The sequence below is a fragment of the Chrysochloris asiatica genome, unplaced genomic scaffold, assembly GCF_000296735.1.
Source record: "Chrysochloris asiatica unplaced genomic scaffold, ChrAsi1.0 scaffold00333, whole genome shotgun sequence".
NCBI lineage: Eukaryota > Metazoa > Chordata > Mammalia > Afrosoricida > Chrysochloridae > Chrysochloris > Chrysochloris asiatica.
Window position 1 is genome coordinate 858,364 of NW_006408851.1, and position 24,472 is coordinate 882,835.

At 49.3% G+C, this 24,472-nt stretch overlaps 2 protein-coding genes across 2 annotated transcripts in view; both read left to right on the forward strand.

Moving 5' to 3' along the window:
* The first annotated feature begins 1,669 nt into the window (after positions 1 to 1,669).
* On the forward strand, positions 1,670 to 19,043 carry VARS (valyl-tRNA synthetase). Its single transcript, XM_006875582.1, has 29 exons — positions 1,670 to 2,098; positions 7,702 to 7,836; positions 7,916 to 8,054; positions 8,266 to 8,390; positions 8,480 to 8,564; positions 8,825 to 8,925; positions 9,036 to 9,163; positions 11,562 to 11,726; positions 11,955 to 12,036; positions 12,511 to 12,630; positions 12,714 to 12,822; positions 12,913 to 13,007; positions 13,491 to 13,581; positions 13,838 to 13,962; positions 14,048 to 14,151; positions 14,228 to 14,386; positions 14,484 to 14,574; positions 14,710 to 14,815; positions 14,903 to 14,973; positions 15,056 to 15,181; positions 15,356 to 15,460; positions 15,544 to 15,612; positions 16,106 to 16,184; positions 16,318 to 16,445; positions 16,818 to 16,973; positions 17,114 to 17,320; positions 17,393 to 17,504; positions 17,631 to 17,956; positions 18,900 to 19,043. Exons 1-29 carry the CDS (start codon positions 1,712 to 1,714, stop codon positions 18,966 to 18,968), a joined length of 3,795 nt encoding a protein of 1,264 aa, XP_006875644.1. The 5' UTR covers positions 1,670 to 1,711; the 3' UTR covers positions 18,969 to 19,043.
* Positions 19,044 to 19,763: 720 nt separating this feature from the next.
* Positions 19,764 to 24,472, forward strand: part of VWA7 (von Willebrand factor A domain containing 7) — an 11,893-nt gene continuing 7,184 nt past the window's right edge. The window contains exons 1-6 of the mRNA XM_006875583.1: positions 19,764 to 19,997; positions 20,499 to 20,780; positions 21,322 to 21,418; positions 21,979 to 22,089; positions 22,516 to 22,711; positions 22,830 to 22,999. Of these exons, the coding sequence (XP_006875645.1) occupies positions 19,764 to 19,997; positions 20,499 to 20,780; positions 21,322 to 21,418; positions 21,979 to 22,089; positions 22,516 to 22,711; positions 22,830 to 22,999 (1,090 nt within the window). The remainder of the gene's footprint in view (positions 19,998 to 20,498; positions 20,781 to 21,321; positions 21,419 to 21,978; positions 22,090 to 22,515; positions 22,712 to 22,829; positions 23,000 to 24,472) is intronic.

The window sequence follows — 24,472 nt, forward strand, 5'->3', positions numbered from 1 at the left end:
TGTCTCCCTGGGCTCCCACAGTCAAGGATCTAACCCAATTACACAGCGTTACCTGCCAATACTCTCCTTTGATAAACCATATAATAATATTTGGGTTACACATCATGTTTCCTGAACATGCCCCTACATATATTTTCCCCTCCACCTTTTGCTTACACTGTACCTATAACTAGAGTATTTTGCCTCTGTAGTGTCATACAAGTTCAGGGAGGCTGAGATTATTTACCTCTAAGAAAAATGTATGAAGTATAATAAATTGTCATTATGACTAGGTTCCAACTTGATGGCACCTAACAACAAAAACAACCATATAAAACTTCTTCCTATGGGAATCTCAGCTCCCTTGCCTCATGGTTCAGATTCCAGCTGCCTCCTTTCACCAGCAAATATCAATCAACTATTTCTGCTTCTTAGGCCCAGTAATTCGACTCAACGGGTGAGGAGATATCTTTAGCAGAAAAAGATGCAAACACATAGGAGGTCCCAAGAGCAGATGCTTGCTCATAGCTCCTGTGGAAGATCCAGAGAATTCACATCTTACTGGCCCCATCACAAGGCTATGATACATAGTATCATGCCACCTGAGGCACGGACCCCAACTGGTCCTTGGTTTGGTCATTCCCTACTTAACTGACCTCAAGTGCAATCAGGCTCTCAAAGCTAACAGCCGAATTGTGTACTACAGTGGGGACCCATGTCCAGCTCTGCGCTCTACCATTTATGTGCCAGTTAATACTACGAGATGGTAAAATCCATAAGATGTTGTGGGTTTCTTAATCCAGTAAAATCGGTACATTTTGTGAATATAGAAGGCAAACAAGCAAGTGACGACTTGTGTAGATTTAGGACGAAATCACCAAACCATTAGGCAAACAAGTTCCCGCTACAGCGGTAGGGGGACTTTAAAGGCCAATTAGTGGGACGCCATCATACATGACAAACGAGGCTCAAAAAGCAGGCTGGACTCCCGGAGCCCTGGCAAAGAGAACCTCTTCGCCCCACAACTGGCAGCTGACCCCGACAAACCCCTACACGCTGCCCTCCGACTCCGCTCGTCACACGCCGCTCGCGTCGGCCGGCCCGCAGGACCCGCGCGGGGTGCCCGCGGCGGCGCCTGACTGCAGCGCGGTCCCAAAAGCAGCTTCCTTTGCTGTGCCTGCGCCCCGCGCCGTTTGTCCGGAGCTTGATTCGTGGCGGCGACTGGTATCCGGGGTAGTGCAGGGTGGGAGCAGAACCCGCACCTGCAGGCGGGATGCGGCCCCCAGCGCTAGGACCCGTGGGCCCGGAAACTGTCTCTGTCATAAAGGGCGGGGGGGAACACGTGGGCACCGGTAGCCCGAGAGGCGGTCGCAGGAAAGTAGGATCGCCCAGAAGACCGCCATCGCCCCCACCTGCCTGAGTTCTTGGCCCGGGCCCCCCGGCCTGGCCTAGCCTAACCACCTCCCTCCAGTACGTACACGCGGCCCGAACGTGCGTCTCACCGGACGCCGAACAGTTCCCCCGAGTCCCTCACAGTCGGGAGGCTAGTGTTAAGGGGAGTCCCGCCCCCCTCTGCCCCTGGTGCTATGACACTCGAGTCGGCTACTGAGTCCTCGTTGGGCACCCTCGTCTCCATGAGGGACCCCTCTCCTCAAAGAGGACTCCTCTGGATCTCTCGTCTTCCCGTCTCTCTCCCTAGGTTTTCCACCTCGTTCGGAGTCCCTGAGTAACAATGTCCATCCTCTACGTCTCCCCTCATCCCGATGCCTTCCCCAGCCTCCGAGCCCTCATAGCTGCGCGCTATGGTGAAGCTGGGGAGGGTCCCGGTTGGGGGGGTGCTCACCCCCGCATCTGCCTTCAGCCTCCCCCGACCAGCAGGACTCCTATTCCCCCACCCCGCCTCCCTGCCCTGGAGCAAGGGCCCGGTGGGCTCTGGGTGTGGGGGGCCACAGCTGTGGCCCAGTTGCTGTGGCCAGCAGGCCTAGGGGGTCCTGGGGGTAGCCGGGCAGCTGTTCTCGTCCAGCAGTGGGTCAGTTATGCTGACACGGAGCTCATACCAGCTGCCTGTGGGGCAACGCTGCCAGCCCTTGGACTCCGAAATTCTGCCCAGGACCCCCAGGTGAGTGGAGAGAACCCCGGGGATTCAGAGGAAAGAATCTCAAGGATTGGGATGGATAATGAGAAGGAAGACAGTATCTTCTCAAGGAAAATTGTCATATCCACATTGCCACTTAGTATGGTAACCCTGAGCACGTTTCTTAAACTCTGAGGGTTGGTTTGTTTCCCTGTGTCTGAAACAAAAAATGATGTAATACCTGCTTCACTGAGTTGAGAAGATGAAAAGATGAGTGCAGAGAGCAGTGCCTTCCTTGCTCTCTTAAGGCTCAGAGTAAATGTTTGATGAGTCTGAAAATGAGGAGTATAGGAGTTATTGGGAATTGGAGAGGACAGCTGGGTGAAGGAGTGATGATTAGACTTGGGCAGGGAATGGGGGCAGCAAAGTAAGGGAAAGGAAGATGTCACTTTATCACATTGTAACTGTACCTCCAGACTCTGGCTGCGCCTGTGTTCTTGTAGCACCTAGTATAATATTGACCACATGGTGGATATTTAATATTTCATCACTGACTCTTTCACTGGATGGCTATGTGACATAGGGCCTGACTGGCCCCTTCAAATCCTGGTCACCATATTTTTAAAAATGAGAACCCCCACCTTCCCTAGAACTCCTTGTCACCTACCCAGCTTTGTTTTTCTCTATTATATATTTAAGGGAAAAAGTAGTGTAATATAGTATATACATTTGCTGATTTATTGTCTCCTCCACTTGGATATTAACTCCAGGTCAAGGGCTTGTTCAGGTTGTCTTTGGCGATCCAAGAGTAGTGCCTGCCCCTTTAAAAAAGGACACCCAAACTAATTGCCATGAGTATATTCTAGCTCATGGTGACCCCAGGGATCAAAGCAGAACTCCATAGGTTTGTGTTGTTTTTAATCATATTTTGTTGTATATTTGCTGTGAAAGTTTTCCACAGCAAATTTGGCTTCCCTGTAACAACTTTTGTACAAATTGCTCTGTGCCATTGGTTACAATTTTTGCAATGGGTCAGAATTATTTTTATTTTCATTCTTTTTGGTCAGTTTCCTTTGATTTGTCTTCTCTTACCTTCTCTTCTTGGTTTTGGGGTAAATGTTGACTGTTTGGTCTCATATACTTAATTATTTGAGGCAGTACATTACTCACCTGTGATGCTGTTTATTTTGTAAGCCAGTATATTTGGCTGAAGGCTGACCCACAGATAGCATCAACTTCATATTCAAAGGTTATTTTAGGAGTTTGTCTAGTCTCTTTCTATCTAGTAAGCAGGTCTGGCCTTTTTAAGGGATTTGAGTTTTGCTCTACATTTTCCTTCCATTCTATTTGCGACTATCTGTCCTGTCCCTGGTCAGACTGGTTGATACTGGTAGCTGGACATCTAGTTCTTCTGGTCTTAGGTTTGAAAACTCTGTAATTCAAGTGAGCTATTAGTTTTCTGGATTGGTTTCTTCTTAATTCTTTAATTTCCATCATTCTTTTTTGCTCCGTACAAGTAGGGATCTTAGATCTTACAAACTGTTAAGACACCAGCTGCTACTCACCAAACTCGGATGTAGAACATTATCTTTGTGAAATATATTATGCCACTTGACTAAGTTGTCCCCAAGACTATGATCGCAAAGCCTTTGAACCAGTAAGTTATTTGGATATGTCTAGGAAGCTTACATAATGGTATCCCCTCTGTGGTTTGTGGTACATGTGGATATCCTCTCATACGCAGCACACACAATTATGTATCTGCGTATACCTGTAGATGCTCCTATACTTACTTGCATGTGCATTTACTCATGTACAAGGAGGTTTCCAAAAGGTCATGGAAAAATAGAATGAAAAGATATTGAAAATTTCTACAATCTTTTTTTAAAAAACCTTGTACATGCTCACATCTACATACCTACATTACCGCATACCTTTTTTGTTGTATTTCCTATTGCACAATTGTATATGCCCCTTTTTCTTATGTTCTTACTGTTTTGATTTACATTGGTCTTGTGTTGATTTCACCCATGTGTGGTCTTCTTGTCTTACCCATCACCGAAAATAACACTTGTCTACTGTCTAGTAAGTGACTCCTCCTCCCTTTCTCTTCCATCCTTGGTAACCATCAAAGAACTTTGCTTTCCATGTGCGTATCTATTTTTGATTTTTTATAATGTTGTTGTTGTTAAGTGCCGTCGAGTCGGTTCCGACCCATAGCGACCCTGTACAGGGTTTCCGAGGGTGTAAATCTTTACAGGAGTAGAAAGCCTCATCTTTCTCCTGTGGAGCGGCTGGTAGTTTTGAACCGCTGACCTTAAGGTTCGCAGCCCAATTCGTAACCACTACGCTACCAGATAGTGGGACCATATATTATGCTTTTGTGGCTGACTTATTTCACTTAGCATAATGCTCACTAAAGGAGCTCTGGTAGCGTAGTGGTTATGAATCGGGCTGCTAACCTCAAGGTCGGCAGTTCGAAACTACCAGCTGTTCTGCGGGAGAAAGATGAGGCTTTCTGCTCCCATAAAGATTTACAGCCTCTGAAACCTTATGCAGGTCGCTATGAGTCAGAACCAACTCCACAGTACTTAACAACAATGTTCACTAGATTCATCTATGTGAAAAGAAATTTTGTGAACTGCTCATTATTTTTTTATAGTTGCATTGTATGTACCTCAGCATATTTATTCATTCATCTGCTGATGGGTACTTGATAGGGATTTGTTTTATTCTTTATTTTTTAATTAATTTTTTTTTCAGCATTCATTTATTTTTTTTGTTGTGAAGACAAAGTGTTACGGGTTCAAGTCTCAAAGAAGGATGATGACCACTATAATGTCCAATTTAGAGAATTTTATTGGCACAACAGACAGCTATAGCTGGACGGCAGGGAGGCAATAGCTTCTCCTAAATCTGACGTGTTGCAGGGAGCTGGCTGCTAGTTTATATAGGCTACATTCCTGGCTCAGGGTCTAGGGGCTTATCTAAAGGAATTCGCTGAAGTAGGGAGTACAGAAGCAAAAGTAGCAGATTAGTTTGCTAATAGGGAGACTAGATAATAGCTAAGAAAGTCAGGGCAACAAGGCTACAAATCAGTTTACATAGGTAGACTAACAAAACGATATATCAGTTTACATAGGTAGAATAACAAGGCTGCAAATCAGTCACATTGGTGCCAGGGTCCTTGAGGTACATAGTTAAGTTGATTAAGGAATGCCAGGGACTATAATCACATAATAAACACCATCTGTGAGGCTTGTGTCTGTTTTATCTCCCCTGAGGCTTGTTCCTGCCCAATCTGCCTCAAGGCCAGGGGAGCTGTGGTGGCTGTGGGAAATTTCTGAGTTTTCAAGTAGCTCTATTGTTTCAAAATGATCAAGCCAAATCAGTAGAAGTCAGTTAGCTGTTGTAGTATTGTGAATTGAGTTAAGGTTTACAGAATAGATCATCAAATTTTTTTCTTTTTCTTTTTTTTTTTTGACTTTTTTTGTGTGAATTGAATGCAGGTTTACAGAGCAGATCATCAGTTTTCCATTTAACAAATCATACACTTGGTTTCATCTCAAGAGATGACTGCAATCACTTATCCTAATCTTCTCTGTGTTTATTGTTTCCATTCCTTTTCCTTTTCCCAACTTCTGAATTTTGCCCTTAGCTAAAACCTGTCCTTGTGATTCCAAATGGCTGATTGTTCTATGGTGTTCATACCTCACAAGTGTTGTTCCCCCCACCCCAGTAAATTGCATGACTGAAACTTGAGCCACAGGGGTGAATTCAGTTCCAGAGCTAAAAGATGTCCAAGGGCCATAGTCTCAGGGTTCCACCAGTGTCTGTCTGAACAATAAGCCCGATCTTTGTATGATTTTGTTCCACATTTTCTCCCACTCTATGCAGGGCCTAACAATGTCATCCCTTTCAGAGCATTGGTAGAGGTAGCCAGACACCATCTAGTTATTCTGGTGTCTGGGTTATGGTGACTTACGTTTACGTGGTCTTATGTTGATGTGGACTTATGTCCATTGGTCAGATTGTTTCCAGACATATTCAGTTTTCATCATTTCTTACCCAGGAAGGGAGAGACCAATAGTTGCACTTTAGTAGATCATCAGTTATGCATTCAACAAACATGTATTTCATGTCATTACAATGTTTGCAGTCCCCTCCATGCACCATCAGTTAACAGTATGTACCTCTATTTACTTTAACACTAACTCTTGCATTCCTTCCCATGTCTTTCTCTACCTTCATCTGTCAGTTTTAACAACGCTTTCCTTAATCAACTTAACTATGTACCTCAAGGACCCTGGCACCAATGTGACTGATTTGCAGCCTTGTTATTCTACCTATGTAAACTGATATATCGTTTTATTAGTCTACCTATGTAAACTGATTTGTAGCCTTGTTGCCCTGACTTTCTTTTCTTTTTATTTGGTAATTGTTTATTATTCATTAGCCCACACGATCAGGTTCCATAGTTCAGGAACATAGGTCAGTGACGATGTCCCTGAAGCTCAATCCAAAGAAATTCTTTATATTCCAAAGTCACTTTTCACTTTGAAAGATAACCAGCTTTCCTCTTCTCTTTAAAATCCTTCATGAAATCATTACCTCAGTAGTAATCTGCATACGCCTTCTCGCTTGTTCCACGACTATAAACTTAGAGAGTGCTGCAGTTGCGGGGGACATAACAAATGCTCCAACTACTGGTATGAATTCACAGATGCTTGGCCAGAAGGCCCCGTGTCAACCTCATGTCAAAGGTTTCACCAATATACTGGACGACATGGTGGTTCTCCTTCAACATCATTGTTCTTCCTGACTGATGGAGAAAATCCAAAGGGTTTTCAATGGGTGATTTTTCAGAAGTATATCACCAGACTGTTCTGAGGCGCCTCTGGGTGAACTTGAACTGGCAACCTTTTGGTTAGCAGCTGAGCACATTAACCATTTTTGTCACCCAGAGACTCCTATCAGGAACATACCAAAAGCCAAACCCATTGCTGTTGACCTTATACAACAGAACATAACTGCCCCATAGGGTTTCTAAGACTATAATCTTTCTAGAAAGGAGCCCTGGTGGGGTGGGGTGTCAAGTGTTGAGCTGTTAACTGCAAGGTCAAAGCTACCAGCTGCTCCATAGGAGGAAGATGATGCTGTCTGCTCTTGTAAAGGTTTACAGTCTTGGAAGCCCTAAGGAGCTGTGTGCTGTAGGGCAGCAGTAAGTTGGAGTTGGCTCAATGGGAGTGGGTTTGCTTGGAATATTTACGGAAGCAGACTGCGGCATCTTTCTTCCATGGAGTGACTAGGGTTTGAACTGCCACCCCTAGCAGCCACGTGCTTAAGCAACTGTGCCACCAGAGCTCACCAGTCACATAGTAAGTGCTTAATAAATATTTGTTGAAGCAATTACTGTGTTGCCTCATGTAATCAGTGTTTAATAGCATCTGGAACATAAAAAGTATTCAGTAGGTGTTTGTTACATGACTATGGAGAAAAGCAGTTTAATTATGTCTATTTGAGAGAAGAAAAAACTGACCTCCGAGGTTTGTGGGAGTAGAGGGAGGCCAAATGTTTTGGGTTCCTGTGGTCACGTGGGAATTGAGGTGGGCCAAGCCTTGTCTCACACTCCTTTCTCTTCCTGCCAGGCTGCACTGGGGGCCCTAGGCCGGGCCCTGAGTCCCTTGGAGGAGTGGCTACGACTGCACACTTACCTAGCTGGGGAGGCTCCCACGCTGGCTGACCTGGCAGCTGTCACTGCCTTGCTGCTGCCTTTTCGATATGTGAGTCACTGGGGTCTGGGGAGGAACAAAGGTAGCTCCCCTCAGACCTCATTGTGACATTCTTCCCTCCTCCTCCCAGGTCCTAGACCCCTCAGCCCGCCGAATCTGGGGTAATGTGACTCGCTGGTTTATCACGTGTGTCCAGCAACCAGAATTCCGGGCTGTGCTGGGGGAGGTGGTTCTGTACTCAGGGGCCAGACCCCTCTCACAACAGCCAGGTGAGGAATGGTTAAGTGGTAGGATAGTAGGGGGTTCACTTCTTTTCTCTCAGGAATTGCAGAATCATTGGGCCAGGGGACTAAGGAGGGTAAGGTGGGAGGATCCACATTGGGGAACCCTCGGGTAGCTGGAATAGCCCATCTGAAATATAATAGTATCTTCATGGAGGGTCCCAAGTGGACTAAGTCTGCCTTTTGTGCCTCTCTGTAGGCCCTGAGGTCCCTGCACCCCCGAAGACAGCTGCTCAGCTCAAGAAAGAGGCAAAGAAACGGGAGAAGCTAGAGAAATTCCAACAGAAGCAGAAGATCCAACAGCAGCAACCACCGTCAGGGGAGGTAAGAGACTGATGGTAGAGTTGATGGCAAGACTGGGTCTTGGGTGCGATTGCTAATGTCTGGGCCTATGTCTTTTGCCTCACAAACAGAAGAAACCCAAACCAGAGAAGAGGGAGAAACGGGATCCTGGGGTCATTACCTATGACATCCCAACCCCACCTGGGGAAAAGAAAGGTACTAAGATCAGGGAAGGATACTCACGTCTCATCTCCACCCACCTTAGCTGCTTTCCTCCTAAGCTTTTACCCCTTCTTGCTTTATCCTTGCTCTCACTACTTTGCTTGGTGAGTTTGGAGACCCCTCCCCACTTCACCCCCACAGGTCACCAGTGCTGCCCTGTGATGTGAGTGAGAGGTCCAGAGCTGTTCTCTGCTGGCCTTCCCCCTTCCAGGTCCCCCAACCATGGCACTGACCCCACCTCCCCTCTCCCCCAGACGTCAGTGGCACCATGCCCGACTCCTACAGCCCTCAGTATGTGGAGGCTGCCTGGTACCCTTGGTGGGAGAAGCAAGGTTTCTTCAAGCCAGAGTATGGGGTGAGTAGGCACTGGTACCTGGACCTAGAGGGGTGGGGCCAGGCTGAGGGAAGAGGCGGGAAGAACTGACATGAGGCCTTAGCATGTACCCCTCCCTCCACCTGCATCAGCGTTCCAGTGTGTCCGCTCCAAATCCCCAAGGCGTGTTCATGATGTGCATCCCACCCCCCAATGTGACGGGCTCCCTGCACCTGGGCCACGCGCTCACCAATGCCATCCAGGACTCTCTGACCAGATGGTGAGCTCCTGTCCTCTCTGAACTGAGTTGGTCCCTCTCACCTCTCTCCCCACTGCTGTGGCTCCCTTCTCTTCCCTGATTGGGGCTCTCGGTCCACTCTCTCTCTTATTTATTTCTTTATTTATTATTTCTATTAAGAATATACACAGCAACAGGCAGCGTCCCTTAAACAAAAAATAAATAAGGGGGAATCTGATGCAGACCGTGCAGACCCGGTCAGGAGTTCAAGTCCCTGTGGGCCCAAGCGTTGCAGACCGTCCAAACCATAGGCTCTGAGGATTAGACTTTAGCCACCTACCAGACATAGCAAACTGTCCCTCATCTGATTATTCAGTTATGCTTGTTAGTAATCACATACATGAGCCTGGATATCCACAGATAAACGTAAAAACCTTCCCTAAAAGCCGAGACTGTAAATTCCAAAAAGGCAAAGTACCGCTCCCCCCTTCCCCCAAAAAAAGCTAAAGAGGATAGAGAGAAACACTGTTAACTGATGATGTATGAAGGGGATTATAATCAATGTAATGAAACAAGTCATATGAATGGTTGAATGTGAAACTGATGATGTGCCCTGTAAACTTTCACTCAATCCAAAATAAAAACCTTAAAAAAAAAACCAAAAACAAAAAGAATATACACAGCAGAACATATATCAACTCAAGTTTCTACATGTCCCACTCAGTGACACTGATTATATTCTTCACCTTCTGCAGCCATTCTCACCGTCCTTTTCTAAATTGTTCTTCCCACATTTACATAAACTCACTGCCCCCTAAGGTTGCTATCTAATCTTTCAAGTTGCTATTGTCAATTTGGTCCCATATAGATAGATCTTAAAAGAGCATAATGCTCAAGATAGACGATTGTTACTAGCTAAGCTAAACTACTGTTTGGTTTTAAGAAGAGTTCAGGAAAGATTTTGGCTTGAAGTTTAAAGATGTTCTCAGGTCAGTGGTTTCAGTTCACCTATAGCTCAGAAAATCTAGATCCCATGAAAATGTTAAATTCTGTTCTGCATTTACCCTTTTTGGTCAGGATTCTTGTAGAGGTAGTGTTACAACTTACAAGAGCTTCATTCTGATGACTGTATTATAAGTCAGTTCGGACATAATGAATGTCTATTTTTTTTTCATTATTACTGCCTTTTATAATCAATATCTGGTCTTTGTCTTTGGGGGTTGATAAAATTACATATAAACATCTACAAGTGAGCATCTAAGAATGACAGCCTCGCAAATGATGTACCACTACATCATTGTCTGTGCAGCTGCTGCTGTGTGCCGCAGAGTCAGGCCGACACCGAGCAACCCTTGATAGGGTTTCTGGAACTATCAATCAGTCAGTAGCAGAAAACCTCATCTTTCTCCCAAGGAGTAGCTGGTAGTTTCAGCCTTGGGGTTAGCAGCTCAACGTATAACCCACTATACCACCAGGACTCCTTATGACATTATATGTAGTACCAAAAAAAAAAAAAAACCAAAAAACTGTTCTAAGTGTGTTTGGTCATAACTTGAATAGGTCATCAATCAGAGGTTACCACTATAGAATCTTTGGTCAACTGTTCAATCATGGGAGCCAGGTGTACCATCAGTTCTAATCTCATGGCAAAGGAGGCGGGTTGTTATAGAAGCAGTGAGCCACACAGTTCATTTCCTGCTCCTATTCCTAACTCTTTTTCTTCCTCTGTTGCTAGGGGATAGAACAGAAGCACTAAGCATATTATTAGGCCAGTTAACTGGGATGTCCCATGAAACCATGACCCTAAACTGTCAAATCAAGGAACCAAATCCCCACATATCGCAGTAGCTACTTTTTTCTTTCTTTCTTTTTTTTGGTCACTGTAAATACATCACACAACTTTCTCCACTTCAACTTTTTACAGGTGTACAATTACTGACTACAGTTACATTAAGTGGCCCTCAGCTCTGCCCCCTAGTGGCACTACACTTGTCTTTCATGGTCATTCCCCTTTACTGGTCCCCCAGTCAATCACCCCAACAAACACTCCCACTTGTGGGTTCTCTTCCCTTTTTTTCTTTCTTCAAAAAATAGCATTATTTTGACCTATATTAACACATTCTAACTATAAGAAATTTGAAGTCTTCAGTCTCTTTGGCAGCTGTCTTTGTTGTTTAGTGTTGCTATAACAGAAGTAGAAGTATTGTTTGCCTTTAACAAACAAATCTATTTACTCATTATAAATGTATGCCATGGAACCAGTTCTGACTCATAAATGATCCTCGATGACAGAGCAAAACTGCCCCATAGTGTTTCATAGACTGTAATCTTTATGGAAGCAGATTGCTTATAAGCTCCTTCGCCCTTTGGTGCCAGGTTCCCCCACTCACCCTCTGGGTCAGCCTATGGGTGAGCCTCGTTCTCTCCCTGCCCCCCATAGGCACCGTATGCGCGGGGAGACCACCCTGTGGAACCCTGGCTGTGACCATGCTGGCATAGCCACCCAGGTGGTGGTGGAAAAGAAACTATGGCGTGAACAGGGAATGAGCCGACACCAGCTGGGCCGCGAGGCCTTTCTGCAGGAGGTCTGGAAGTGGAAGGAGGAGTGAGTATGCAGCATTTCCTGCTCCTCTCCCAGCAGACACCTCTGTCACCAGTGGTATCCCCTAGCTATAGGGCACAGATCCCCTCACAGAGGCTGAGGATCAGCAGGCTCCTAAGCACTGGTTAAGTCAAAGGGCTGAGTGATCCCTATACTTCACATCAGCCCCCACTGTCTCCCTCTAGCCCAGGCCTGAGTACTGAGCCTGGCCTGTCTGTCTGTCATTTCCAGGAAAGGTGACCGGATTTACCACCAGCTGAAAAAGCTCGGCAGTTCCTTGGACTGGGATCGAGCCTGTTTCACCATGGACCCTGTGAGTGGAAGGAATCTCAGGGTCCGGGGAGTACAAGGAGTGGACAGAACCCATCTGAACCCCCAGGAGGGGAGTCCACTCAATGAGGGCCCCACGGCAAACGTCATTCCCCACCCTTTTCATGGCATGTTGGACTCCCTATTACTGCTTTCTGAGCTCCTAGACCTTCGTGGCCACCGTGAGACTCCCTAATCAGGTTTTGCTCTCCTGTGGAGCCTGAGGTCTCACAATCCTTCTCTTACTGAGTGCCCCCTGCCATCTCCAGCATCATCAGACTTGTCCCTTGCCCTTGTCTTCCCCTCACGAAAAGTACTTCTCCTCTCTGGCCCACAAAGGGGTCTATATGCTGGGAGGTAGGACTCAAAAGCCCGTTAGGTTGGCGGGGGCTCTTTGGACCCGGCTGCCTTGGGGTCCTCATCCAGGTCCTTGGGAGCCAAGGTCCAGCTCTGTGACTCCCCCCACTGTTCCACCCAGAAACTCTCAGCGGCTGTGACAGAGGCCTTTGTCCGGCTCCATGAGGAAGGGGTCATCTATCGTAGTACCCGCCTTGTCAACTGGTCTTGCACCCTCAACTCTGCCATCTCTGACATCGAGGTACACCCGCCTGCTCCCCAGACCCTCCCTAGCTCTGCTCGGCTCTAGCTCCTGGGTCACTTCTCCTAATACCCGTCTCCCAGGTGGATAAGAAGGAGCTACCAGGCCGCACCCTGCTCTCCGTGCCTGGCTACAAGGAGAAGGTGGAGTTTGGGGTCATTGTCTCCTTCGCCTACAAGGTCCAAGGTTCAGGTGGGAGTTGGGTACCAGGGTCCTGGGCTGGGTGGGATGGGGTGTGGGAAGAGGCCTGGACTGAGAGCATAAGGCCTCTTATCACTGCAGACAGCAGTGAGGAGGTGGTGGTGGCAACAACTCGGATTGAGACGATGCTGGGTGATGTGGCTGTGGCTGTGCATCCCAAAGACCCCAGATATCAGGTAGCCGGTGACGGTGCCCACAGGTGGGGGTCAAGTGGGCTGGGGAATGCAACCTCTGGCTGAAAAGAAACTCCAGCTTCCAGCTCCTTTCTTAGACCCTGAAGATGGAGATCTCAGTGGTCATTGAAGGACTTTGGGTGTGGCCGCCTAGAGTCCTGGAGGCCACTGTAGCATAAACTACACAACCTGCTAATCACAGGTTTGTAGTTCAACCCAGCAGTGACTCTGCAAGAGAAAGATGAGGCTTTCTGCTTCCATAAAGATTTACAGTCTTGGAAACCCTGTAAGGGTCATTATGAGTCAGAATCAACTCAATGTGGGGGGTGTTGAGACAGTCAGATCCTTGGATGGGAGGGACTCAGGCCCAGCCCTTGGTATGTTTTTTATTTATTTAATTTTGTTCTTTATCCTAAGAATTAGATTTTATTTCTTATTCTTGGAACTTTCTATATCTTTGTACATTTTGATGTTTCCTGTCCCCAGCACCTGAAGGGAAAAAGTGTCATTCACCCATTCGTGTCTCGGAGCCTCCCCATTGTTTTCGATGATTTTGTAGACATGGAGTTTGGCACAGGTGAGCAAGGATCTTGTCTTGTGGGGAGAGCAAGACTCAAGCCCATGAGGCACCCTTCCTTCCCCGCCCCCCTTGGCCATCCATCTGCATCTTAAAGAGAAAGAAATTGGCTTCAACTACATAGACTAGACTTGGGCTGAATTTCTGGAGTGTGCATTAGGGAGGTGAGGGGCCGGGACAGTCGGGAAGCACGTCCTTTAGCTAAAAGGGGGAGTATGGGAAAGGATACAGTCTAGGACCCCTCATGTGCCCCCAGGTGCGGTGAAGATCACCCCTGCACATGACCAGAATGACTACGAGGTTGGGCAGCGGCACGGGCTGGAGGCCATCAGCATCATGGACTCACACGGGGCCCTCATCAACGTACCCCCGCCTTTCCTAGTGAGGCCACAGGGGCAGGGTCCTAGGGTGGGGAAGAGGGAGGGGTGTCTTGGCATGGCCATGACAAGACCTCTCTCCCACCCAGGGCTTACCCAGGTTTGAGGCCAGGAAAGCAGTGCTGGCAGCATTGAAGGAGCAGGGACTATTCCGGGACATAAAGGACAACCCCATGGTGGTGCCACTTTGCAAGTGAGGGTGGGCCTGGAGCAGGGTGGAAGAGGGAAGGGCTCTTCAGGGTGTTGACTGCCTCCACTGTGCATCCCAGTCGCTCCAAGGATGTGGTGGAGCCTCTGCTGCGGCCGCAGTGGTACGTGCGCTGCGGGGAGATGGCCCAGGCTGCCAGCGCTGCCGTGCGGCGGGGTGACCTCCGCATCCTGCCTGAGGCCCATCAGCGGACGTGGCATGCTTGGATGGACAACATCCGGTGCGTAGGTCCCTCAGAGTGGGGGCAGCTAGGTGAGGGGCTGAGCATGGCCCAGGCCAGGGTGCCTTCCTGCCCACCCTGACCCCATCATCTGCAGGGACTGGTGCATCTCCCGACAGCTGTGGTGGGGCCACCGCATCCCAGCCTACTTCATCACCGTCAGTGACCCTGCTGTACCCCCTGGGGAGGTGAGGACAGGCCCAGAGTTGGACATTGGAACAGCTGTGGATTTATTGGGTGCTTACTGAGCAAAGGGATTGGGCTTGAGGGTTTAGGGGATAAGACAGAGGTGACCCCTTGGGTCCTCATCCCACCCTTGACAGGACTCTGATGAGCGGTACTGGGTGAGCGGGTGCAGCGAGGCAGAGGCCCAGGAGAAGGCAGCCAAGGAGTTTGGAGTGTCTCCTGACAAGATTAGCCTACAGCAAGGCAAGGCGAGCCCTGTGAGGGGAGGGCAGAGTTGGGGCTCTGATCTTCCCCTGCCCCCTCTAACGTCTGATCTTTGACCTCCCTCAGATGAGGATGTATTAGACACCTGGTTCTCCTCTGGCCTTTTCCCCTTCTCCATCATGGGCTGGCCTAACCAGGTGTGTTCTTGGGTTCAAGAAAGGGTTGGGTAGGCGTCTTGGAGGTGGGTTCTTAGTCCCTCATGCCCTCGTTTGCCCTCAGTCAGAAGACCTGAGTGTGTTCTACCCAGGGACGCTGCTGGAGACAGGCCATGACATCCTCTTCTTCTGGGTGGCCCGGATGGTCATGCTCGGTCTGAAGCTCACTGGCAGGTTGCCCTTCCGAGAGGTGTGAAGATTGCCCAGACCCCTCCCACCCAGCTCACCCCTTTGGGTGCCACTAGCCTTAGACTCAACATGGGTGGGGAATGGGGCAGAGCTTCTATGGAGAACCATGAGAGGGCCTAGGAAAGCAATATTCAGGCTCACAAGTCTTCTCGCCACCTGCCTGCCTGCCCCACAGGTCTACCTCCATGCCATTGTGCGAGATGCCCATGGCCGGAAAATGAGCAAGTCTCTGGGCAATGTCATCGACCCCCTGGATGTCATCTATGGAGTCTCCCTGCAGGTGGGGTTTGGCAATGGGCCCAGTAAACAAGGGGCCGTGGGACTGCAGGCACAGCCACGTAACATGCCTGCCTCTGTCCTTAGGACCTCCATGATCAGTTACTGAACAGCAACCTGGATCCCAGTGAGGTGGAAAAGGCTAAAGAAGGGCAGGTATGGAAAAGCAACCTAAATGCCCACTGATGGATGTTTACACTTAATGTGCTACATTCCTACAATGGACTGTCGCTCAGCCACAAAGAGGGCTGTGACCTGATGCATGCCAAAAACATGGGTGAACCTTAAAAACATGCTGAGCGAACTAAGTCTCTCACTAAGGGACAAATTTTATGTGATGTCACATATGTGAAATATCTAGGGTAGGCAGATGTATAGAGACCAAAGTTTACTAGAGCTTACATGGAACCAGTAGAAAAGGGGACAAGAGGAAGTCATTGCGAAGGGGGCACTGAGTTTCAGTGAAGGGTGATTTGGAAGTGAGTCGTGGGATTTGTATAACATGATAAACAAAACTGCATAGAAAAGGTCAAAAGAAAACAATGTTGAAGTGGCTCTCATGTACACCTTTTTACCATACTAAAGTAAAAGGACAGGGATGGGAGTGGAGCTGACTGAGGACCCCTCTGTCTATGTCTCCTCCCTGTAGAAGGCAGACTTCCCAGCAGGGATTCCCGAGTGTGGCACTGATGCTCTCCGGTTTGGACTGTGTGCCTACACGTCCCAGGGTATGGTCCTCACAGTCTCTCCCTTGCCTACCTCCTTCCCTGAAGCTCACCCCTTTTCTCCCCCATTCTTGTTCCCTGGTGGGGTAAACCAGGAGAGAAATTAGATGAGAATTCACACTTTACCCCCACCCAGGCCGGGATATCAACCTGGATGTGAACCGGATATTGGGTTACCGCCACTTCTGCAACAAGCTTTGGAACGCCACCAAGTTTGCACTCCGTGGCCTTGGGAAGGAATTTGTGCCCTCACCTACCTCTGAGGTGAGGGCCTGGTACTCGGGGAGGTGGGCAGCACCCACACAGGTTGTATCCTGCTACTCCATCGTCAGGTCCATGTTGTGCCAGAATCACAGCCAGAGGGTTAAGGCTCAGCCTCTGCCTCTGAGGAACCTCCAGGAAGCTGGGGGCACAGATGGACATAAGAAAAGACCCATTACAGGGAAAGCCCAAGGCATTGGGCCTATCCCTAGAGGTAGCCGGGGCTGTCCCTTCTCCACATCCTGGCTATGTGCTTGGTTGCTTTGGACCTCATCTAGCTCCTAGTATGCAGAGCTGCCCACAGTTCCTGCTCCCATGAGTGAGGGGCCCTGGCCTATGAGGCTGCCTGTCTGATATGTCCACTCCCCCTCTAAGCCTGGAGGCCACGAGAGCCTGGTGGACCGCTGGATTCGCAGCCGGCTGGCTGAAGCTGTGAGGTTCAGCAACCAAGGTTTCCAGGCCTATGACTTCCCTGCTATCACCACCGCCCAATACAGCTTCTGGCTCTATGAGCTCTGTGATGTTTACCTGGTGAGGAGGGGCCGGTGGGGCCTCCAGGAAGGGGCAGAGGTGTGGGGAAACAGCAGAGTCCTGGGCCTAGCTTTGCCAGTGGTGGGCCATGAAAGTATAAATTCTCCAGCCTGACCCCTGTGTCTTTCCTTGTCTCTTAGGAGTGCCTAAAGCCTGTGCTGAATGGGGTGGATCAGGTGGCAGCCGAGTGTGCCCGTCAGACCCTCTATACCTGCCTGGATGTTGGTCTGCGGCTGCTCTCCCCCTTCATGCCCTTTGTGACCGAGGAGCTGTTCCAGAGGCTGCCCCGGCGGACCCTTCAGGCTCCCCCTAGTCTCTGTGTTACCCCCTACCCAGAGCTCTCAGAGGTATGGGGCAAGCTGGGAGGGGAGACTCTGGCCTTCCCTTTCCACCTCCTCAACCCCCTCCTCTGCCCACAGTACTCCTGGAAAGACCCTGAGGCAGAAACTGCGTTTGAGCTGGCATTAAGCATCACTCGAGCCGTGCGCTCCCTGCGTGCAGACTACAACCTTACCAAGACCCGGCCTGATTGTGAGCCTTAGGCACCCACCCCATCTCATTGTCCCCTTCGCCTACCTTGTGACCTGGTATCAAGCTATGAATACCAAGCCTCCTGTCTCCTTAGGGCCAGGCCTCACCTCCTCCCTCTCCCGGCAGGTTTCCTGGAAGTAGCTGACGAGATGACAGGGACCCAGGCCTCAGCTGTGTCAGCCTACGTGCAGACTCTGGCCAGCGCAGGAATAGTGGCAGTCTTGGCCCTGGGGGCTTCTGCACCCCCTGGTTGTGCTGTGGCCCTGGCCTCTGACCGCTGCTCTGTTCATCTGCAGCTGCAAGGGCTGGTGGACCCAGCCCGGGAGCTAGGCAAGTTGCAGGCTAAGCGTGGAGAGGTGCAGCGGCAAGCCCAGCGTCTGCGTGAGCGCCGTGCTGCACCCAGTTACCAGGCCAAGGTGCCCCATGATGTCCAGGAAGCAGACAAAGCCAAGGTGTGTAGTGGGGAGTGCCTTTGACATTCCCTACCTCATCAGCCCCTCCATCGAATCCAGACCATGAGGCCAGCCTCTTTTCATCCCTGGATACTGGATAATCTGGGGGTAGCATAGTGTCCAGGCTCATGAGTGCGTGGGATCCCTCCTCTTACATGATGGCAGGGCACAACCTAGAGCCACGTGGCAAGTTGAAGACAGGCGGGCCTAGAAATGGGTATACTGCCTTCCAACCAGGCCCTTCACTCCCTGCCCAGCTGCCCCTAACATGGAATTCCCGAGACTGGCATCTACCTCAGAGCACAATGGGTGTGTCCCCCTCCTGGGAGGAGCACTGGGGTAAACCACACAGATGCAGTGGAGGATAAGAGTGCTGCGCCTTGACAGCTGAGCATGACTTCCCTCACCGGAGTCTCGGCAGCCCTTTAAGAGCAGGCAGGGTCATCATTTCCATTTACAAATGACTACTGTACATATGGCCCACGCAGGGGCGCTGAGACCTGGGCATTTTGTGAGGTCTGTGTGTGTACTAGATTACAAGTTGTGCTGTGGAAGAAAGATGAGGGTTTCCGCTCCTGTAAAGCTTTACAGCCTCGAAAACCCTTGAAATACAGGGTCATTATGAGTCAGAATTCACTCCACAGCACACAGCCACCACCATGTGCTCTGAGGCTTCTCTGTCCTTGGAGACTGACTGGGGAAAAGGCAGACCCAAGAGGCGCAGGGGTCATGGTGATGGTGTGCTGGTAGGAAGGCTGGTGAGAATTGTAGGGTGAGGGTAAGGTTAATGGGATGGACCAAGTTCACACACACTCCCTGAACCAGCCCTGCCATGGTCCTCACCCATCTTTCCAACTTTGTCTGCTCTGTGATACTGGGTGTTTGGGGTCTGCTGTCTTGGGCCTGGGTCCTCAAAACCTACCACCCATTGTTTCACTTCTAGCTCCAACAGACAGAAGCAGAGCTCAGGAAGGTGGATGAGGCCATCTCCCTGTTTGAGAAGATGCTCTGATACACTCAACTCCCACCATCATAGCCCCAGGGACCCATCATGGGGATGGCAGCAATAAACTATTTTACCACAAAACCATTTCTTGTTGGTGTTTGCTGGGGATACTAGGGGCTGGGCTTTTACAGTGGTGTGAGCAGCAGGAGGTCTGCAGGCTGGGAGCGAGGCACTGGGCTCTGGTGGGCACAGAGATGTGTCTGTCTGGGTCTGACCCTGGCACTGTGCCAGGCCTGAGTCACGCTGCTCCTAGCTCCCTTCCTCCTCCCTGTGCTTCTCCACTCACCTCCTCACCGCAGCAGAGGAAGGTCCGCCCCTGGTGCAGTGGCCACCCTGGCCTTGGGCAGACATGAATAGAGGGGCTGGGGCCACCCCATCCCACCCCAACCTTGCATGAGCCTCCCTCCCCCTCCACTGTGTCTTCGTGTCTTAGTTAATTATAACTCTGACCTAAGTACCTTGTGACGCCACGCCCCAGCCAGCCCTGCCCAGGAGACCCAGCAGCCAGGTAGGGGAGAGGCCTGAGAGGAAAGCCTCTCACTTCCGGTGTGTGGTGGCGTCCCTATCGTGGGACTGGGGGGCCTGGGGAAGGAGCCTTGGACCTATCTCCTGGCAAGGGTATATCATGCTAGTCTGCTAAGATCTTAAGGTGGTATGGGTGGCAGAGGAGAGAGTGGGGAACTTAGGTAGGAGTAGGTAAGGCATTCTAGGCAAAAGAGGAGGGTCAAGTAGCTGCCCATGGAGACAGCTGGGCCTGCCCTGGAATCACTCCCTCCTGTCTCCCAGGTCCATGTCTCAGCCATGCTTCCTGCAGAGGTACTCCTACCCCATCTGTATCCCTCAGCAGTTCTCATGCTGAATCTGCTGCTGCCCCCAACATCAGCCTTCTTCCCCAACTTCTGGAGCCTCCTGGCTGCCCCAGGCTCCATCACCCATCAGGACCTAACAGAGGAGGCGGTGCTCAATGTCACTTTGCAGCTCTTCCTAGAGCACCCCCCCGCAGGCCGGCCACCCCTTCGTCTGGAGGACTTTGTGGTGAGCGTCCAGACCCCATCATAACACAACCAGATTTCTCAGTTCCCTGGGACTTCAACTTAAGGGATCTAGTTGCCAAAAGAAGGGATGTTCCCCCAAACCTCAAGGAGAATACCCCCAGAGGTCTGGTCCTGGAAATGGAGTCTTCCCTTCTCAAAAAGGCCCAGGATTGCCCTTTCCCTGTAGGGCCTACATTACCCTTGTTGTTGTTGTTAAGTGCCTTCGAGTCGGTTCCGACCCATAGCGACCCTGTACAGGGTTTCCGAGGGTGTAAATCCTTACGGGAGTAGAAAGCCTCATCTTTCTCCCGCGGAGCGGCTGGTAGTTTCGAACTGCTGACCTTATGGTTCGCAGCCCAACTCGTAACCACTACGCTACCAGAGCTCCTCAATTACCCTCAAATACCATGCAGCCTTGAATGCCAGTTGCTGAGGAAAAGATAGGCAATAGATCAATTTAAGAGGCTTCTCTGAAGCCCCTGTTCCCTACAACTCCCCTTAGGGCCGCACCCTTCTTGCGGACAACCTCTTTGCTGCCTACTTTGGCTCTGGATCTCTTTCTCGGCGGTTTCGAGCAGCCTTAGGCGAAGTGTCTCGTGCCAACGCAGCCCAGGACTTCTTGCCAACTTCCAAGAATGACCCTGACCTGCACTTTGACGCTGAACGGCTGATCCAGGGGCGCACACGCCTGGTGACAGCTCTAAGGGAGACCCTGGTAGCTGCCAGAGCCCTTGACCACACTCTGTCCCGCCAGCGCCTTGGGGCTGCCCTTCATGCCTTGCAGGTGAGAACAGAGCGACAGGTAAGGTAATAGTAAGGGATCTTCGAGTCTTCCTATCTCTTATACGGAGAACTTTCCAATGGTACCTTCATCATACCTCCCATATTCTAGAAGGGATTGGGGGACTGTCTGCCAATGCCCAGAGGCTATTTCCTAATTCCCCACTCCCTCAAATGGCAACAGTTGCTGTGGGAATAGCAAAGAGGTCATAGTTGCTAAAGAGAAGACAGGATAAGAAAAAAGATGTAAGGGGGAGCAGCGAATTGTATAGGGCCTTGTAGGCCATTGAAAGGCCTTTGAGGAAGATGGAAAGAAACACTGGGAGAATTTCTACTTTGGGTAAATCTCAAAATCAATGAATGACTGAATAGTTCATTGTTCTGACCAATGGGGAGAGATTAACAGAGGGAGACTTGGGGTGTCTGGCAGAAGCTGTGGGAGTGGGAGGCTTTTTGGATGGGGAACTCAAGGGAAAGTCATGTTAAAGTGAATATGTGCGCACAGTCAGACTAGTGCCTCACACTTGTTCCATCCCCCGGACCAGGATTTCTACAGCCACAGCAACTGGGTAGAACTGGGGAAGGAAGAGCCACACCCTCACCTTCTGTGGCCAAGGCAGGAGCTCTGGAACCTGGCACAAGGTACAGACATGACCCAGGTGGTAGGTGGGAGCCACTAAGCTCCCTCTGTCTACCCAGTCATGGTATCACCAGTCATGTCTGGCAGGACTGTGAACTCCCCTACTACCACAGAGTAGGTCAATTATGTGGCTTCCCTAAGGTCACACCCGGAAGGACAGAGTTTAGACCAGGTCTCCAGACCTCAGTCAAATGCTCATCTTTCATGAGACTTCTGCCCCATACTAGATGACACAATGCCTCCTCACAGTCCCTTCGTTCTCCCAGCTACACGGAATCACAAGCTGCCTCCTGTGCCCATTGCAAGTTTCATTTCCTGTCCACAGCTCACAGAGGGCATAATCCCAGAGGATGGGCTCCCAAATCTTTTGGATTTTTAGCACAATCACAGCCTCATTCAGTTTTAAACTTGCAGTTTGCATTCTGAAAACCTAGTCATAGCACCTATAGGCTTTTCACTTTGTTCCAGCTGGGAGGAAAAGCCAAAGAAGTTCAGACAGACAGGGATAAAGGCTGGGAAACATGAAAATCTTGAGTTCTGGCTCCTTGTCTTCTATTTGCAGCAAGTGATCCTACCTGTTCTGATTGTGAACAATTGAGCTGCCTTGGGAATTTGCTGGATTTACAGCTCCTCACCTCTGGCTACTTTGGAATACATCCTCCCAAACCTCCAGGTACCAGAAACAAAAGTCCCTTCCTTTCCACTGACCCTTTCCCTCAGTGCTGTAGGCCCTTGTCCCATTTCCTATAGCACCATTTCCTGGGAGAAGGAGAGGATGTTGGGAATGTGATGAGTAGATGAAGACCCATTGAGGTGGCCATGACCATTGAGGTAGGGGCAGCTGCCTGCTTAGCTTATAGGACTTCTCCATTGCCCATGGGCAGTTTTAGGGGCTGACTGGAGGAATTGGGAATATACTGTGTGCCATCGTGACTGACCTCAACATTTACTCTACATTTGGTTTCCACAAAGTCATTATTTTCCTGCTGATCCTTTGCAGAGGTGAGAGAGAATCAGGCCAGGTCAGAAAAGGCATCATTTCCTTAGGAAACAGTGGGTTTTTTACCTTTACCCTTCAGGATCTGTTTCCCCATCCCAGGGAAATGTAGCCACGGGGGCCATTTTGACCGGAGCAGCTCCCAGCCACCACGGGGAGGCATCAACAAGGATAGCACATCCCCAGGCTTCTCCCCCCACCATGAGCTACACCTCCAGGCTGCAAGACTGGCCCTTCTAGCCTCTATCCAGGTCTTCAGCCTCCTGCGAAGCCGCCTGGGAGACAGGGGTTTCTCCAGGTACGTGACCTCCTGGACATGGGTTCCCTGGTAGGTAGGTACTCCTCTGAGAGCTGAGAAACCCTGGGTTAGAGATGAATGTACAAGCCCTTCACTGGGTCTTTTGCCTGTTTCCCAGGTTACTAGATATCACCCCAGCCTCCAGCCTGAGCTTTGTCTTGGACACCACGGGCAGTATGGGTGAGGAGATCAATGCTGCTAAAATCCAAGCTCGAAACATTGTGGAGCAGCGGCGAGGCAGTCCCATGGAACCTGTCCACTATGTCCTAGTGCCTTTCCACGACCCAGGTAACCATGGTTTGGGCAGGAGACTATGGGGAAGGTGTGTGTGCCCCTGGTGGGAAAGTGGGTCTCATAGCTCCAGTTCTTTAGCAAAATAGTGAAACAGCCTATGGTCTTGAGTGGGCCTTTACAATCAGCTCTTCCACTGTTTTCAAAATGGCAGCATTTTCATTGAAGTTTTGTTTTGCTTTTGTGGATTTTAAAAAATTAATATCATGTTTTGATGTTTTATTTTTTATTGAAATTAATTGTTAAGTGCTATCAAGTCAGTTCTGACTCATGCTACACATGTATGACTACAGTTCAGTGTTCCATATGAATTTAATGTGTGAGCCATGCTTGGGCAGACGGCCTATGCTTTCTTAAGCTTCCATGCTAACTTCCTCCATTTCCTGTATGAATAGATTGGGATGAATATGGAGGGGGGGTGGTTGTTGTTGTTAGGTGCTGTTGAGTTGGTTCCAATGCATAGCTACCCCATGCACAACAGAATGACCCACTTCCCAGGCCTGCTCCAGCCTCACAATCCTTGTTAAGCTTGAGTTCATTCTGCTGCTACTCTGCCAATCGATCTTATTAGGGGTCTTCCTCTTTTTCGCTGACCCTCCACTTTACCAAGCATGCTGTGCTTCTCCAGGGATTGGTCCCTCCTGATAACATGTCCAAAGTATGAGAGATGAAGTCTGGCCATCCTGGCTTCTGAGGAGCACTCTGTACTTCTTCCAACACAGATTGGTTTGTTCTTTTGGCAGTCCATGGTACTTTTAATATTCTTCTCCAACATCATAACTCAAATGCATCAATTCTTCTATAGTCTTCCTTATTCATTGTCCAACTTTCACATGCATATGAGGCTACTAAAAATATCATGGTTTGAGTCAGATGCACCTTAGTTCTCAAACTGGTATCTTTGCTTTTGAACACTTTAAAGAGGTCTTGTGCAACAGATTTGCCTAATAAAATATGTCCTTCTATTTCTTGACTGCTGATACCAACTTTCATGAGTGTTGATAGTGGGTCCAAGCAAAATAAAGTCTTTGAAGACTTAACTCCTCTTCGTTTCAGCAAGCAAGGTTGCATCATCTGCATGTCTCAGGTTGTTAATGAGTCTTCCTCCAATCCTGATGTTATGTTGTTCTTCATATAATCCAGTTTCTCAGATTATTTGCTCAGCATACAGCTTGAGTAAATACAGTGAAAGAATACAACCCTGGTACACACCTTTCGTGATTTTTAACCATTCAGTGTCCCCTTGTTCTGTTGGAACTATTGCCTGTTGGTCTATGTACAGATTCTTTATGAGTGCAATTAAGTATTCTGGAATACCCAGTCATTACAATGTTTGTCATTAATAGTTTGTCATGATTCACACAGCCAAAAACCTTTGCAAGGTCAATAAAGTATAGGCAAACTAAGCTTCGTCTCTCATACTTTGGACATATTGTCCGGAGGAAACAGTCGCTGGAGAAGGATGTCATG